Source organism: Quercus lobata, chromosome 2 (genome assembly GCF_001633185.2).
Source record: "Quercus lobata isolate SW786 chromosome 2, ValleyOak3.0 Primary Assembly, whole genome shotgun sequence".
Classification (NCBI taxonomy): Eukaryota; Viridiplantae; Streptophyta; class Magnoliopsida; order Fagales; family Fagaceae; genus Quercus; species Quercus lobata.
The window spans coordinates 37,239,497-37,256,182 of NC_044905.1; the positions used below are offsets into that span (position 1 = coordinate 37,239,497).

At 36.4% G+C, this 16,686-nt stretch overlaps 2 protein-coding genes across 2 annotated transcripts; both read left to right on the forward strand.

The window, feature by feature from the left end:
• The first annotated feature begins 2,548 nt into the window (after nt 1-2,548).
• Nucleotides 2,549-9,258, forward strand: LOC115963889. The gene is made up of 3 exons (XM_031083114.1): nt 2,549-2,672; nt 8,313-8,664; nt 8,769-9,258. Exons 1-3 carry the CDS (start codon nt 2,549-2,551, stop codon nt 9,256-9,258), a joined length of 966 nt encoding a protein of 321 aa, XP_030938974.1.
• Nucleotides 9,259-11,084: 1,826 nt separating this feature from the next.
• Nucleotides 11,085-12,035, forward strand: LOC115963901. The gene is made up of 2 exons (XM_031083138.1): nt 11,085-11,244; nt 11,326-12,035. Exons 1-2 carry the CDS (start codon nt 11,085-11,087, stop codon nt 12,033-12,035), a joined length of 870 nt encoding a protein of 289 aa, XP_030938998.1.
• Nucleotides 12,036-16,686: the final 4,651 nt, after the last annotated feature.

Here is a 16,686-nt window from a genome sequence, read left to right on the forward strand (position 1 = left end):
ACTAAGATTCCTTTACTTATAATGCTTATTGTGATAATAGTTAATTCTCGAGAGCGGTGACCTTAAAATCACCTGGTGGGGTTTTTGCCGTGTAGGTTTTCCCCATTCGTAAATAAATCACCATGTCAATTAAATTTCCGTTGAATTTAGTTATTTGGTGATTTGTTTGTGCTACCACGCTTATTGTATGCAAATTGATTTAATTAATTAATTTGGCTAATTAATTGGTTAGTTCATCACAAGGGGTTAATACATTCTTGGCCTATCAGCGTCCATGAAGCTTAATAACTGATGTCTTGCTGTCGAGTCTACTAGAATGTCAACCCGCGGGAGGGGGTAGCTATCCTTAGGGCACGCCTTGTTCAAGTCCGTGAAATCTACACACATCCTCCAATTCCAATTGGCTTTCTTAATCATCACTATATTGGCAGCTAGTCAGGGTAGTACACCTCCCTGATGAACTCTACATCTTGTAATTTACTGACTTCTTCCGCTATAGCCCTGTCTCGCTCCTGGGTGAATACTCATTTCTTTTGACAGATAGGTGGAAAGGAGGGTGACACATTCAACTTGTGCACCATGATTGAAGGGTCGTCCTGGACATGTCTTCATAACTCCAAGCAAAGACTTCCTGATTTTCTCTTAGGAATGCTGTGAGCGCTTGACGAACTGGCGGACTGGCGAGGGTGCTGATCTTAGTCGTTGGCTCGAGCCTAGACTTATTAAGAAGTATCTCCTCCAATCCTTCAACGAGTTCTGCGACCTCCCTTTATTCTTCAATGTTCATGGTCTGTAAGTGGTCATCCATCTCTAGCACTGCTATGTAGCACTCTCGTGCTGCCACTTGGTCCCCACGTACCTCTCCTACTCCATACTCGGTGAGAAATTTAATCATCAGGTGATAGGTTGAAGTCACAACCTTCCATGAATTTAGGGTAGGTCGACCCAGTATGGCATTGTAGGCAGATAAGTAGTCGACAATAAGGAATGTAACGTCCTTAGTAATTTGCTGAGGGTAGTCGCTGACCATTACGGGCAATGTGACCGTGTCGAGGGGGTATACCTTTGTTCCTTCAAACCCAACGAGGGGAACATTGGCTGGTATGAGTCGTTCTTTCTCGATCATTATCTGCTAGAATGCTGGGTAGTAGAGGATATCAGCGGAGCTTCCATTATCAACCAGGACCCGGCGGGTATTGTAGTCCCCTAACTGAATACTAACAACGAGTGCATCGTCGTATAGGTGGTGGAGGCGTCGAACATCTTCTTCTGAGAATCCAATTATAGGGTTGTTGACCTGCGCCATTTTCGGGATGAAGCCTGTCAGTTGGACATTCTGAACCAGTCTAAGGTAAGTCTTGCGGGCCTTCTTGGATGAACCTGAAGCCATAGTGTCTCCTATAATCATCCTTATGTCCCCTATGGGTGGCTTGAGGTGCTATTTATCCCTTCTAGCAACCTGCTCCTGTGGTGGATTTGCCCTTTCTTTGTTAACGAATCACTGTAGTTTCCCTTCTCTAATAAAGGCTTCAATCTGTTGCTTTAGGTTATGGCATTTAGACATGTCGTGACCGTGGTCTCGATGAAAATGACAATATTTGTCCCTGGATCTCTTATTGGGATTTCCTTTTAACTTAATAGGCCACGTCAAGGCCATGTCGTCCTTGATTTGCATCAACACCTGATCAATCGGGGAAATTAGCAGGGTGAAGTTGGTGGACCTTTCAGTGGGTGGTTTGGCATGCCTGTCCTCCCATCAGTCTCCGGTTCTAGCCATCTTCCGTCCTCTTTCCTACCAGGTATCTTCTTGCCTTTCCCTCTTCTTGGGTTTCTCCTCTCGGGCTAGCAGCGTGTCCTCTACATTCATGTATTTAGTAGCTCGATAAAGCACATTTGTCATAGTCTTTAGGTCATTCTTGTATAAGGAGAACAGAAACTTCCCCTTTTAAAGACCATTGGTGAATTCAACAACTAGTATCTTGTCATCAGCTTCGTCTATTAAGAAAGCTTCCTTGTTGAAATGGGTTATGGAAGATCGTAGTGTCTCGTCCTTCCATTGCTTGATGCTCATCAGGCATATAATGGACTTCTTATACTTGTGTTCCCCAATAAAGTGCGAGGCAAACTGCGCGCTCAGCTCCTTAAAGGTACTGATGGAGTTGGGTGTCAATCTACTAAACCACACACTTGTGGGACCCTTTAGCGTAGTTGGGAATGCTCGGCACATGATCTCATCTGCCACACCTTGTAAGTGCATGAGAGTTTTGAATGACTCCAAGTGATCCAAGGGATCCTTTGACCCGTCATAGGCTTTTATCTGCGGCATATGAAACTTTGTGGGAAGGGGGAACAAAGTGACGGGTGCTGTGAAAGGCGAGTCCGTCTGATGGACCAACTCATCAAGGTCGTTTGACACCCGCCCCTTAAGGGCGTTCATCATGAAGTCCATCCTTTTTTTCATCATCTGCATCTTCGCAACCATATGTGGTGGTACCATATTTGTGACCAACAGATGCTTGGTATCTTATCGCTCCTGCCTACTTGGGGCATGGCTGCCCTTTGGTATTTCTCGGTCCCTCCTTTCGACATTGGTGCCCTCTTGCTCCTCCCCGTGACTATTGGGCCCAGCATCCCTTTGGCACAGCTGTTCTTCCAGGTCATGGTTCTGCTTGGTAAGGCGTTCCATGCTGTGGCTAGGGTCCGTACTTGTCTTTCAAGGGCAGTTGTGCGTGGTTCTTCTCTAGTATGGTTATTGGTTGTCATCGAGCAAGTGAGTACCATACAACTTTTTGTTTGAGAAGTGGTAATATGGCTGTTACTGTTTTACTTTCTACGTCGTTTCCCATAAACGGCGCCAATTGATGATGTTAAAAATCGTCAGTGAGCTGCACAGTGCTCATGTGCTCTAGATAGAACTTGTGAAACATATACAAAGAAGACTTTTTAGAGAGTACTAGTGTGGTACCAGCCAAATACCTTCCGAAGGTTAAGTTAGAAAACTTTCACCACTGTAGAGTACTAGAGTTGGGGTAAATTATGCATACTTTGATTTGTGAGGGCTTTGGGGTTTTTATAGTAGCATAGAGTTGGTATTCGTTCCTTAGCGGAGAGGGCCCTTCCCTACTCTTTTCCTTGTAGGAATCCTATTGATTAGGGTTAATTGTGGGGCGTAAGATGTTTCCTTATATGTATATTCGTGGGGGCCAAGTAAGGCCATGATGGACCCATCACAAGTTTCTTTCTCCTCGTCAGCTTCCTTCCGTCAGCATCCTATCCTACCTAGGTGTTCTGGTCGTCTCACACTGATATCGTTGGGCATAGAGGTGGAGTTCATCGGCCTACGATATCGTCTTTCTCGTCTTCATTGAATGCCTAAGTAAAGCTGATGGGTTTATTGGGACAATCATCTTCATCACATGTGAACGAGTTTATCAAACCAAGCATGTTTTTTATCAAACTTTTTCCACACTATTGAATCGGTAGGATGTCTAAGGTAATCTCCATTTTCAAGTTGCTCATCTTTGTGCCACCTCATGTCTTTAGCTATATCTTTTGACATAAAAAATCGCTTCAACCTTGGTTTAATTAGGAAAAACCTTAAGATCTTCCAAGGAATTTTTTTACCTTTACCGCTGTCCTCTTTCCATCTTGAACTATGACATTTTAGGCATTCGTCTTTATCAACATGTTCCTTCCAAAAAAGCATACAGACTTTTTCATACATTTATCAACTAATAACTAAAACCCAAGTCTCACCTACATTGCTTTGCTTTATAATACGATTTTGGAAATGACTCCCCATTTGGGAGCGCCTGCTTTATCAAGTCAATCACCAAATCAAACAACTTATCACTCTAATTGCAAAGTGTCTTTATATGTAGCAGCTTCATACTAAAAGAGAGTTTAGAAAACTTCTTACAACCTGGATAAAACTCACGTTGGGCATCTTCCCACAACTGATCAAAAGGTCTTGCTTTGTGATCATTGTTTGATGGACCTGGAGTAATAAAGGATTCGCCTATATTTGCTTCTAGAAATGTCCCCCTATAAATGTATCCTCATTACATATGAGACATACTAACTTTCCCTTGGTAGACCACTCAAATAAGTTCACATATGCAGGAAAATCATTTATAGTCTATAATAATGCTACATGCAACTTAAATAAATGTTGCGTTGATGCATCATATGCCTTAATGCCTTCATTCCATAATTCTTTTAAATCATCCATCAACGACCGCAAGTACACATCAATTTTGTTTCTAGGTGCCTTATGTCCAGGAATAAGTAAGGAAAAAATCATATACGGATCCTTCATACACTTCCATGGAGGTAAATTGTATGGCATAAGTACTACTGGCCCCATGATATATGATGTACCCATGTTACCAAATGGATTGAAGCCATCGCTTGCTAAACCAAGTCACACATTGAGGGAATCTGCAGCAAACCAAGCATGTTTTTTATCAAACTCTTTCCATGCTATTGATTCTCGTTACATACGGGACATACTAACTTCCCCTTGGTAGACATACTAACTTTCTCGCATATGCAGGAAAATAATTTATAGTCCATAATAATGCTGCATGCAACTTAAATGAATGTTGCATTGATGTGTCATACATCTTGATGCCTTCATTCCATAATTTTTTTAAATCATCCACCAACAGCCACAAGTACACATCAATTTTGTTTCCAGGTGCCTTACGTTCAAGAATAAGTAAGGACAAAATCATATACGGATCCTTCATACACCTCCATGGATGAAAATTATACGGCATATGTACTACTGGCCACATGCTATATGATGTACTCATGTTACCAAATGGATTGAAGCCATTACTTGCTAAACCAAGTTGCACATTGCGGGAATCTACAGCAAACCAAGCATGTTTTTTATCAAACTCTTTCCACACTTCTGAATCAGCAGGATGTCTAAGGTAATCTCTATCTTCAAGTTGCTTATCTTTGTACCACCTCATGTCTTTAGCTATATCTTTCGACATAAACAATCGTTGCAACCTTGGTTTAATTGGAAAATACCTTAAGACCTTCCAAGGAATTTTTTTACCTTTACTACTATCCTCTTTCCATCTTGAAGTCTAACATTTTGGGCATTTGTCTTTATTAGCATGTTCCTTTGAGAAAAGTGTATAGACTTTTTTGCATACATGTATCAACTCATAACTAAAACCTAAGTCTCGCCTAAATTTATTTGCTTCATAATACGATTTTGGCAATGACTCCCCATTTGGGAGCGCCTGCTTTATCAAGTCAATCACCAAATCAAACAACTTATCACTCCAATTGCAAAGTGTCTTTATATGAAGCAGCTTCATACTAAAAGAGAGTTTAAAAAACTTTTTGCAATCTGGATAAAGCTCACTTGGGCATCTTCCCACAACTGATCAAAGGGTCTTACTTTGTGATCATTGTTTGATGGACCTAGAGTAGTGGAGGATTCACCTATATTTGCATCTAGAAATGCCCCCCTATAAATGTCATCTAGCATTTCCTCAACCTCATCAATGTCCTCTACTTGTGAATTATCATCATTATGCTCAGCTTACACATGTTTAAAAAAAAGATCTTCTTCCCCCATGAAATATACATTCGGTGTAATCCATATCAATTCTATTAAAAAAAAAAGAGTCTCCACCACATCTATATGGTGTTAAAATCGATTTGTGCATTTACGACATGGACACTTAATCCTATCAAGTCGATCCGCATGACAATGTGCTATGTTAATGAACTACTTGACGCCTTCAATATATCGTTTACTAGTTCTATCAGTTTCATGCATCCAACTATTATCCATCTTGATGTCCCTATCATAATTTCAACAAACACAATCTTACTTGAGATGAAGTGGGTCTATGAGTGAAAAAAGTTCTCTAAGAATTGAACTTAGTAAGTTATTCTAGAGAATTTTCCATAATTCAAGTATTTTCAACAAGATAGTTTACAAACATTAATTTTTCATGTAGTAACAATTAAAACAACTAACAAGATTATTAAAAAGCTAAATGATAATTCATAGATGTAATAGAAGTGAACTACTTACCAAGTATAACCCAACTTTCTTCACAAGGCTGCACCCTCTTGTGAATTAGCCCGCTTAATAGGAATACCAGCAATAGCTTTGAGTTGAGTACAAATCTAAGCATCACCTAAGAATAGTCATTACCTAAGAATCAACAAATGTTTTCAACACTGTGAGGCCTTAAATTTGATAAAGATCAGAAATAAAACCAATTAAAAAAAAAAAGGGTAATAGATGCAAGACACAAACTTACAATCAAAGCTGAGAGGCAACTAGATAAGAATTGATTTCACTAAATGGCTAATTTATTTCTCTCACTCTCTCTTTTTCTAAAAGATTTTTTAGAAGGAATATTAGAATTGAGATCAGAGAAGTATTTTGGCCTATTGGTATTGAAATTAAGTTTGGAATTTGGCTAAATTCTTTAATACACACAATTGATGAAGAAGCAGATTCAAACCCAATTCCACAAACCCAGAATGCAATATAATAGTCCAAGGTATAATCACAGTAGAATTACATACCTAGAGATTCGCCAGCACCAAAACCTAGCTGAGCTTGAGTACCACTTTACACCAGCAAAGCCTAAAAAATAAATACATGAGCATGAGCATGAGCATCAAAACTGAATGAAGAAATATATGCAAAAAAGAAAAATAGGAAATGTGAAAAAATACACAAACCAAGTGTTGAAAAATATAGTTCCTAGCGATGAAATCAGTCTCACAGTTGAGTTTAATGAAATCGGTCTCAAAATCGCCCTATTGCGAGTTATTGAGAATTGAGGAAAGTGAAAACCACAAAGAATTTAGAATTGGGACAAGGCAAAATTTGCCAAATAGTAGCTTTTTAGAAAATTTTTTGCTGCATAGCATGCGGATGAAACATATTGTAAGTTGGACTGTTTTTGGAACTCGTTTGTGAAACTCGAGTTCCAATCCAAAATCGAGTTTGGGAAACTCGATTTATTGTTGATTCATCTGAAGTGCATTTAAAAAAAAAAAAAAAAAAGAAGCCATATGGAACTCGAGTGTGGGAACCTCGAGTTCCATTTAAAATTTTTTTTCCTGTAAGTACCTCTGTGTTTACCTGCAAGGGAAAAAAATATATATATATCAAAGGTACTCGAGTTTACTAAACTTGAGTACCTCTGTGTTTTATTTTTTTATTTTTTTTATTTTTAAATCCACGTTAGATTAATGCAAGAGTAAATCGAATTTAGAAAACTCGATTTTGGGTTGGAACTCGAGTTTGTGAAACTCGAGTTCCAAAAACAGTACAACTTACAAATATGTTTCATTCGCATGCTCTACAGCAAATTTTTTTCTAAAAAGCTACTATTTAGTAAATTTTGTGAGAGAGCACAGAGAATTGAGAATTGAGAATTGAGAATTGAAAATTGAGAAAAGTGAAAACCACAACCCCCCAAAAAAATAAAAACGGTGGTTTTTTTTTTTTTTTTTTTTTGAGTAAGGGAGAATCCAAGTGTGGTTATGAGTCTCCATAGTGCGTTTCTTTTAGCTTTTCTTTTCTATTCACTTATATATATGTGTGTGTATATATATATATATATATATTTATTTATTTATTTATATATATTTATATATGAAAGTTTTTGACTCTTTTACTTAGTCAACCGAGACTATATAATAGCCTCAGCTCCTAAATGCTGAAATTTCAATCAATCTGATGGCTAGGAAGAGAACATATAATCAATCACCACTTGTCATTGAAAAAAAAAAAAAATGTTGATTACGTGGCAATAAATGGGTGAATAGAGCTATGCTTAATTGAGACTCAGCACCAACTGAAAAAACACAGGCAACAGCCACCTCTCGGCATACGATTAGCTTTTTTTGCTATCATGCGCTCGAGCCGATCTCGGCCGCTTTGTGAGCTCTAGCTCCGTCGTCGACCTTTCCCTGCCCTTCGTGGGTATCTCTTTCCTCCTTAATGAGTCTCATCTGCCCTGTTAGTGGGTTCCTTTACTACTCGTGGGTATTGTTTCACTGCTTGTGTTTTGTCTGCCATCGGTGAAGTTTAGAGGATGTTTTTCTGTAAATGCGGAAAATAAATCCGGTGGCTTGGCCTTATATTGGGTTAAGGGAGTTAGTTTGGAAGTTATCTTTGATAATAAAAATATCATTGCGTGTTTCTGATCCCCCCACAGAAGTTTGGCTTCTACTCCTTGTTTACGGACCTCCTAAAGTTGCCCATAGAGAAGCATTTTGAAATTTAGTCATAAACCTTACAGAATCATTCTCAGGCCCGTGGATGCTGTTAGGCGATTGCAATAGTTACAGTTCAAGTTCAGAAAAGTGTGGTGGGAGTAGCAGAGGGGATTACTCATCCAAGCCTTTTCGTAACTTCCTATCCAATGCAGCAGCTATAGAGCTTGGGTTCCATGGGCCCCAATATACATGTGTGGGTTGTAGAAGTGATGGAGTTCATGTAAGAATCAGATTAGACCAAGGGTGCTGCAACCAGGAGTGGCAGGAGATGTTTCCTAATGCAGGAATAAAGCATTTGGTTGGCCCTACATCTGACCACAAACCTATTCTTCTTGATACTCATTTTGAAAATAACAACATCAACAAGCCATTCCGCTTTGAGGCAATGTGGGTAAGAGATCCTGAATGTGAGGAAGTAGTTGATCAAGCTTGGAGAAAAGAATTTCTTGGATCCCATGTATTCAATCTAATGAGAAAAATATCCCATACAGGCTTCTTGCTAGCAAGTGGAACAAAACTAGTTTTGGACAAACCAAAACTAAAATCCAGGAGCTAGAAAGGCGCATTGAGGCAATTCAATCAAAACCTCCCAGTAAAGAAGCTTTGGAGGAAGAAGCAAGCCTTATGATGGAATTAAAAGAGTGGCAAACCAGAGAAGAGCTTAGATTGAAGCAAAAGTCCTGTGAGTTATGGCTAAAAGAGGGGGACAAGAACTCAAAATTTTTCCATGCCTCCATTTTGATTAGAAGAAGAAGAAACAATATCTCAGAGATTAAATTAGAGAATGGGGAGAGAATTTATGGCAGGGAGGATATTGAAAAGTATTTTGAAGATCATTTCAATGAGCTTTATAGCACTTCAAATCCATCTTTCCCTGTTGACTTGGAGAATCTAATTGAACTAAGTATATCAGCAGTCGAAAACACAAGTTGCTCAAAATCCCTTCAGAAGAAGAAATTCAAAGAACTATCTTTGAGATGAACCCTCTAAAAGCTCTTGGGCCAGATGGTATGCCTGGATTATTTTTCAAAAAATTTTGGCATATTGTAAGGATCCAGCTCATACAAACAGTTCAAGGCTTCTTCAGAGATGGATAGCTATTAATGGATATGAACAAGACCTTCATTACCCTAATCCCAAAGGTTCAAGGTGCTTATAACTTTGGGCATTTCAGACCTATCAGCTTATGCAATTTTTGTTACAAAGTTATTTCAAGAATTTTGGTGGCAAGATTACGACCGCTGCTGGATAAACTAATAGACCTTGCACAAGTAGCTTTTGTCCCTAATAGAAATATAGCTGAGAATGTTTTGTTGGCCTAAGAAGTAGTGCACTCTTTCTCCACCACTAAGAAGAAAAATGGGTTTGTGGGTTTGAAATTAGACTTCCAAAAGGCTTATGATAGATTGGAGTGGCCTTTCCTAATTCAAATATTAAAAATTTTTGGTTTTCATTAGAAGTTTATAAATCTCATATACCAATGTATCTCTACTGTGAGTTTCACTCTTTTGCTAAATGGGGGAAAGGGCCTAAGCATCATTCCTTCAAGAGGCCTAAGACAAGGGGATCCTCTATCCCCTTATCTTTTCATTATTGGGAGCGAAGTTCTAGCCAGAATGATCAATAGAAGTTCAGCCCAAAGATTAATTAATGGCATTAAGATTGCCCTTTCAACACCTGGAATCTCAAAACTCCTCTATGCAGATGATGTTTTACTGTTTTGTAAGGCAAAATATTCAGAGATCAATGAAATTATGAACATCTTGGGAAAATACTGTGAGTGGTCAGGCCAACAAATCAATTTTGAGAAAGTAGGAGTCTTTGCTTCGAAAGGGGTTCATTCTCAATTTTTGAATCAGCTCAGGAACCAAAGAGGTTTAAAGAAGTTATCCCAAGGTACTAAATATTTGGGAGTTCCTTTATTCCTCTCAAGCAGCAAGAAGAAGGACTTTGCTTTTCTCAAAGAAAATCTGGAATCTAAGACAGGTGGTTGGAAGAGCAAATCTTTGTCTTGGATGGGAAGAGCAACACTAGTGAAATCTGTAGCCTTGGCTACTCCACTATACACTATGTCAAGCTTTCTCATTCCAAAATCTTTATGTGAGGAGATGGACAGTATACTAAGAAAATTATGGTGGAGCCCATCAAAGAATTCAAACCATTATTTTACTCCTCTAGCTTGGGACAATTTATGCCAACCAAAATATTTGGGTGGCCTTGGTTTTAGGCACTTCTCAGATGTTAATATGGCCCTCCTCTCCAAAGTTGCTTGGTGGATTTTAAATCAGTCCAACAGACTATGTGTGCAAGCTCTTATTACCAAATACAAGGTGAGAAGAAATTGGCTCAATGCTGAACCAACCAAAAAGGCTTCTTGGGCTTGGAAGAGTGTGGAATCTGCCAGGTATATACTTGTGGTTGGAACTTGTAAGCAAGTTAGTAATGGGGAAAATATTCTTACATGGGAAGATCTTTGGGTCCCAGACCTTCCAAACTATAAACTGGTTCCATTGCCACTTGAAAATCAATCTAATTGCTTGGTGGTGTCACAGCTTCTAACTCCAGATAAATCAAGGTGGGATGAGTCGAAACTCTATGAATTATTTATTGAAGACTCAGCCAAGGCTATCAAGAAAATCCCAGTCAAAGTGAGCCAAAGGGAGGATAATTGGTTATGGCTAAAATCCCATAATGGAAAACACTCAGTGACGTTGGCATACAAGGAAATTCTAGCTCTATCTAATTCCATTGAGCCTGACCAAGTGAAGTCAAAAATCTGAAAATCAAAAATACATGATAGACTTAAAATGGTCTTATGGAGAGTTGCCTCAGATATTCTTCCCATCAAGGAAAAAATGATAAGATTCTTTCCATCCATGGATCCCAACTGTCCTCTATATGATGCCTCACCTGAATCTTCCTTACATCTTTTTGTTTACTGTCAAGCAGCCAGATCTTTATGGGCTGGTAATGTTTAGGGCTGCAGACCAGATGCAATGCAGTTTTACAACCCAAGTTAGTTTATAAACTTTCTATTATCCCTTCAAGTTTCTTTCCATGGCTCTTCTGACAAGGAGGAGTTCCTTTTATTTGGGGCTTTGGTGTTGGAGCAACTTTGGTTTGCTAGAAATCAAGCTGTTCACAAAGGAATTAAGTTTTCCCCAAATAAAGAACTACAAATAATCTTTAAAAAATTTAATGAATACCTTGTTGTGCTCACTGATGTCCCCTTAGTGTCATCTAGACCATTTGTTTATTCTTGGAACAAGCCTAAGCGAGAAGCTGTAAAGATAAATTGCGATGCGACGGTGGGGCTGGACCATTCATTTATTGCCATTGTGGCAAGAGATTGGAGAGGGGACTTGATTTTCTCCTTATCTAAACGGGTGGAAACCAACCTCCCTCTCCAAGCAGAGGCCGAAGCCATTAATTTGGCGACTTGTGTAGTTGTTAATCATGGGTTTGAGAATGTAGTGGTAGAGAGCGATGCCAAAGCATGTATTGAAGCTCTTAGAGCTCCCATTGATGCCATGCCTTGGAGAATATCAACCATAACTGCCGATACTCTTTTGTGGGCATTCCGTGGCCAACAATTTATTTTTAGATGGAGTCCGAGAGATTCAAACAAAGCTACCCATGTATTAGCTTCTTGGTGCCTTGGGGAAAATTTGTCTGGATGTTTTGGTCAGGGTTATGCTCCTAGCCCTTTTATGGATGTAATTAATTCAGAGCATCTTAATGTTGTAGTTGCTGTATAGACTCTGTTCTTTGTTTTGTTAATAAAATTTTTTGTTCATCAAAAAAATTGAGACTCAGCACCATGTATGAAATTAACATGATGGTTCTCCATGGAAATGTTCTAGATTATAGGAATTAATTGAAATTGATTTGGAACAGTTAATAACTTTTCGAAAATTGAATCAGTTTAAGGCATGCTTGTCATCTGATATAGGTTTTTCTTTCTATCAATTTACACAAGAAGTGCAATCAGCTTTAAAACAGTAGTGCATAATGGTAGGCAAATTAATAGAAGAAGAATAAGACAATCAAGGTGATTGAAACGATGTTAGCCAAGACAGCAATCAAAAGCCCCATGAGTCAAACTTTAAAAGAAAAAAAAAAAAATCTTAAAAGGCATCTTTTTTTCTTAATTAATACAAATTTGATAGTTTAAATAGATTGATACCATCTTTATATGATATTCCACATCTTATGATCTATTATTACAATCTCTAGCTTTCCCTAAATGCTTCTTTCTCATTCTATACACCTTGGCTGCCACCTATTCATCATAACATCCTCATTACACTCATCTTTTAAGCACAAGGATGCCATAAAATGACTAACATAAAGCAATTTCAATGCCAGGAAATAAAAGTTCAAAACTTTAAATGCATAGGCCTCTCCACCAAAAAAAGAAAAGAAAATGATGAAACATGACCAGCTTATTCTATCAATGAATTCAACATATGCACATAACAAAAAGGAAGGCGTGATTAACCCCTTACATTTATCATCATCTTATAGTGTGCAATAACTTGATGCAAAACATATGCAACTTGCCTCTCTTAACTTTGGCCATACAACAACTAAAGGCATGCTTGGTAGACTGTAATAGACACTATAATGTAATAATTATTCCTAGGGTTTAGTTATTCTTTGGTTTGGTTATGTTTTTATTACAAGGAATAGTTATTCCTTATGAATAGCTATTCTTCAAAATGAGGAATAATTATTCTTTTTAAAAATATTACATTAGCTATTCCTTAATAAGTGCAATAATTTCAAAATTTAATATATTTCCAAATAAACAAACTTTCCATATACATCTAACAATTATAAAAATAAAAAATCATAAAAAATAACACATATCTCTCTTAAATTTAAAAATAACAAATTTTAAGGAAATATAATTGTATGAGTAAGATATTTCCTAAAATAAATGTTAAGTTTCATTCTAATGTTATAACTTACAACCAAACTAATGAATATGTTTAGTTATTATATTACAACACACTTTATTACTAGTAATAAAGATTACAATTTCTGTTGTAATTTCCATTCAGTGTACCAAACTTTCCCTAAGGTTCACTTTCAGAAGTCAATAGATTTTATTACTAAATCTGCATTCCTCTGACTTGATTATGAGCTTTGTAGCCAAGTTCGTTTCAGAAATTTGAGACCCTTGACAAATGTTTCTATTTCTTTTGTAATCAAGTAAAACGAAAAGAGCAAAAAGCAAAATCAAGTGCTCAATCAACAGATGATTCATTGCAACAGGCCACCATGGCAGTGCTTAATCAAGTGCTTAATCCATATCAAAAGAAGAGTTACATCTAACTGTGAATACTATGATTCATATGATATCAAAGTGATTAATCTAGTCCCAGGTCAATGCACACAAAAACTAAGTTGCAGCAATTACTAATAATTAATAGAAAATTCATGATTATAGACTTGAAGTTCTGTGTTGTTGTTAGGAAACACTGGCAGGAGGGTGAGGATTCTTTTGAACATCCTGTTGTTTCAATCACAAATACTCATGTAAGCATAACAAAGGCACAATCAATAACTACTAATAAGGAAAAACAATACCCAAGTTCAATATCTTATACATAATTTAAATTCCAATATATTGTCTCAAATACTAATAAAGTAATTACAAATTCTTCATCAAAATATACAACTAAACTGAAACTTGTTGCAATGAAATCTATCTCCCCTTAACATCATCAGTAGCCCAAGGCATACTACATTTTAACTTGAAATAAAGAGATAAAGAGCATAGACCAATGTATAGGTCAACTAAATTAGATAACAAAAATGCTTACTAAATAGTTTTTACATCCAAGTAAGATTTTCAAATTTGTATTGGACAATAATCACCTTAGACTAGCTACCAAATCTAGCCATCAATACAGCTATTTAATGTCTATGTTCCTCTGACTGACTTTGTAACTGTGCCACTAGTTCCTGTGTTTTAGTTTGTTTTTGCTCCATCTTAGCCTGTTTTTGCTCCGCATCAGACAATTTCAACATTGCAATGGACAAATCTTGCTTGCAGTTTTCTAGCTCTCTATTCATGCTTGTCTCATATCGCAAATGAGAAGAAGAGGTTGGGGTAGGAATCACAAATTTCCCCATCCCTCTTACAAAGCCTCGCCTTGTCCCTAGCACTTCTATAAAAATTTACTCCTTAGTGCTTTGATTCTCTTCATTAGCTACTTTTTCTTTCATTAGATTATGCACAAGTGACATAAAATTTTATTAAATAATTTATGCAATTAATTCAAAATTTACTCTATAAATTTTCTATATCAAATCAATCTGGAAAATTAATCACATATTTTTCTTCACTGGTAGTAGTTACAAAAGTAACTTGGGTCAATCTATAACCCCACAGATATCACCAATGAAACAAACAACAACAATGCCTGAGTCTCAAAAACTTTGGGATCGACTATGGATTGTCGTCAAAGTAATCAAGAGATGCAAATATATATATATATATATATATATGTATGTATGTATGTATGTATATATGCCCTAGCCAACCCTTGCCCACTTTGCACTGCATTTAGAGCTCAATGCAATATGTCACTAGTGAGGAATGCCCCAACTTGTACCTGTAGTGCATCTATTCATAATAAAATGACTAAATTTTTTATGTTGGCAATTAGATTGGTGAAGATTGTGGAGAGAGAGAGAGAGAGAGAGAGATTTGTGAATTTTGATATTTATTTTTTATATCCAAAATTTCCTCTCTCTCCTCTGTTTAGAAAATGCCGTTAACCAACATTGTACGCTCCTATTAGAATCTGACTCATCCATTTAAACAAATGACATCATTTTATTGGGAATGAGGGAGAGTGAATAATTTCTCAAACAAGAGATTTTTTATTATTATTGGCATTATATGTAAGTTTAATATAATAATATTTTCAAGTTCAAAAAAAAAAAAATTATAATTAGAACATTGAGAAAGTGAAATAAAAGAGATGGTAAGTGACTTCACTGAAAATTTGAAGAACCTGAAACATGTCTTTAACATGATTAATCTTATATGTAAGGAAAAAAATCTCCCTTATAATCCCACATTCCTGACTCTCTAATTGCAAAATGAAAAAAAAAAAAAAAAAAAAAAAGTTCACTAAAGAGAGTTATTCCCTTTAATTTTTTTTTGCTTTAATTTTTTTTGTTTTGTTTTGTTTTGAATAATATGTTTATTGCAAAAACAGGGATTGGAACACCCAACCAGGATAGAAGAGATGGACTGAGGCACGAAAGACGTTACCCAAGCGGCAAAATTAATGAGTCATATACAACCAAAAAATAAAGTGAATATTAAACGAAAATTGAGACACTACTACTTTTTTTTAAGGCGAGACACTACTACTTTAAATGAGTGTTTGTAAGCTTTAATTTTACAAAGTATGTAAAATTATCAGAAGTGGTCAGCCAAGTTTGGACTTATAGATGAAATGAATCCATCTTACATTATTTTATTCCAAATCAAATTAAGGCAACATTTTCAACATATTTACAAAAGCATACAACTATAATCTTTTTCACAACTTACTAATTATTTTGATATTATAGCTACATTTGAAAGTGATATTAATATTAGATTCATGTAAAAGGTACGTGATACACACTTCCACCTGATTAAGTTGTGAATTTGTCTGTGTCTTAGGCTTATTGGAGAATTTTCTTTAAAAATTGATGGGCAAATGGATTATCGGAAGTTTGAAAAATAACCACTATTGTGAACTTTATCAAAATTTAAAAAAGTAAAAGCTATGAAAGGTTCTTGATGGGTTCTATTGAACGGGTTTTTCTGCTAATCGTGTGCAAATTCTGTGGACAGTATGTTGAATGACTAAAAAAAACATGAATAATAAAATTGTTAAATAAGAGAGAACAAAATGAAATCCATTTTTTTAAAATATATTATTATTTTTACAACTTTCATAAATTCAAACCAAACAAATCTTAAACTTTGCATTTTATATTTTATAACAAAAAAAATCTAATACCACAAACTTAGCCACATTCTCTCACGTGGTGAAGAAAAAGTAATGGATCTATGTAAAATTACAAGCCACTAGTCACAATCTGTCATGTCGAAATGTTGTGACAAAAGTTTTAAGTTTGTAACTAAATTTGTGGTACTAGAACAATTCATTTTATAGTTTAATCATAAGGGACTGATCGTGGACCACAAGGCCATGCCTTTCTCCAAAGGAAAGGAAAGTTCCCTTTCCATCGGAAAATTCCATTCCAATTAGTTCTCTAGTATCAACCCCTTCCCTATATTTCCAATGGTACAATATTAACCACTATGTATGGTTTATCAAATATTATAAAATCTCACAACAATTTTATAACACTTTTGTTTGAACTTTTTAA

Coding starts and splice junctions, on each gene's coding strand:
- LOC115963901 (XM_031083138.1), top strand. CDS start 11,085: ATGGTCTTATGGAGAGTTGCCTCAGATATTCTTCCCATCAAGGAAAAA. Junction 11,245..11,325: donor AGCCAGATCTTTATGGGCTG/GTAATGTTTAGG, acceptor TATCCCTTCAAG/TTTCTTTCCATGGCTCTTCT.
- LOC115963889 (XM_031083114.1), top strand. CDS start 2,549: ATGGCTGCCCTTTGGTATTTCTCGGTCCCTCCTTTCGACATTGGTGCC. Junction 2,673..8,312: donor CCAGGTCATGGTTCTGCTTG/GTAAGGCGTTCC, acceptor AATCATTCTCAG/GCCCGTGGATGCTGTTAGGC. Junction 8,665..8,768: donor CCATTCCGCTTTGAGGCAAT/GTGGGTAAGAGA, acceptor TATCCCATACAG/GCTTCTTGCTAGCAAGTGGA.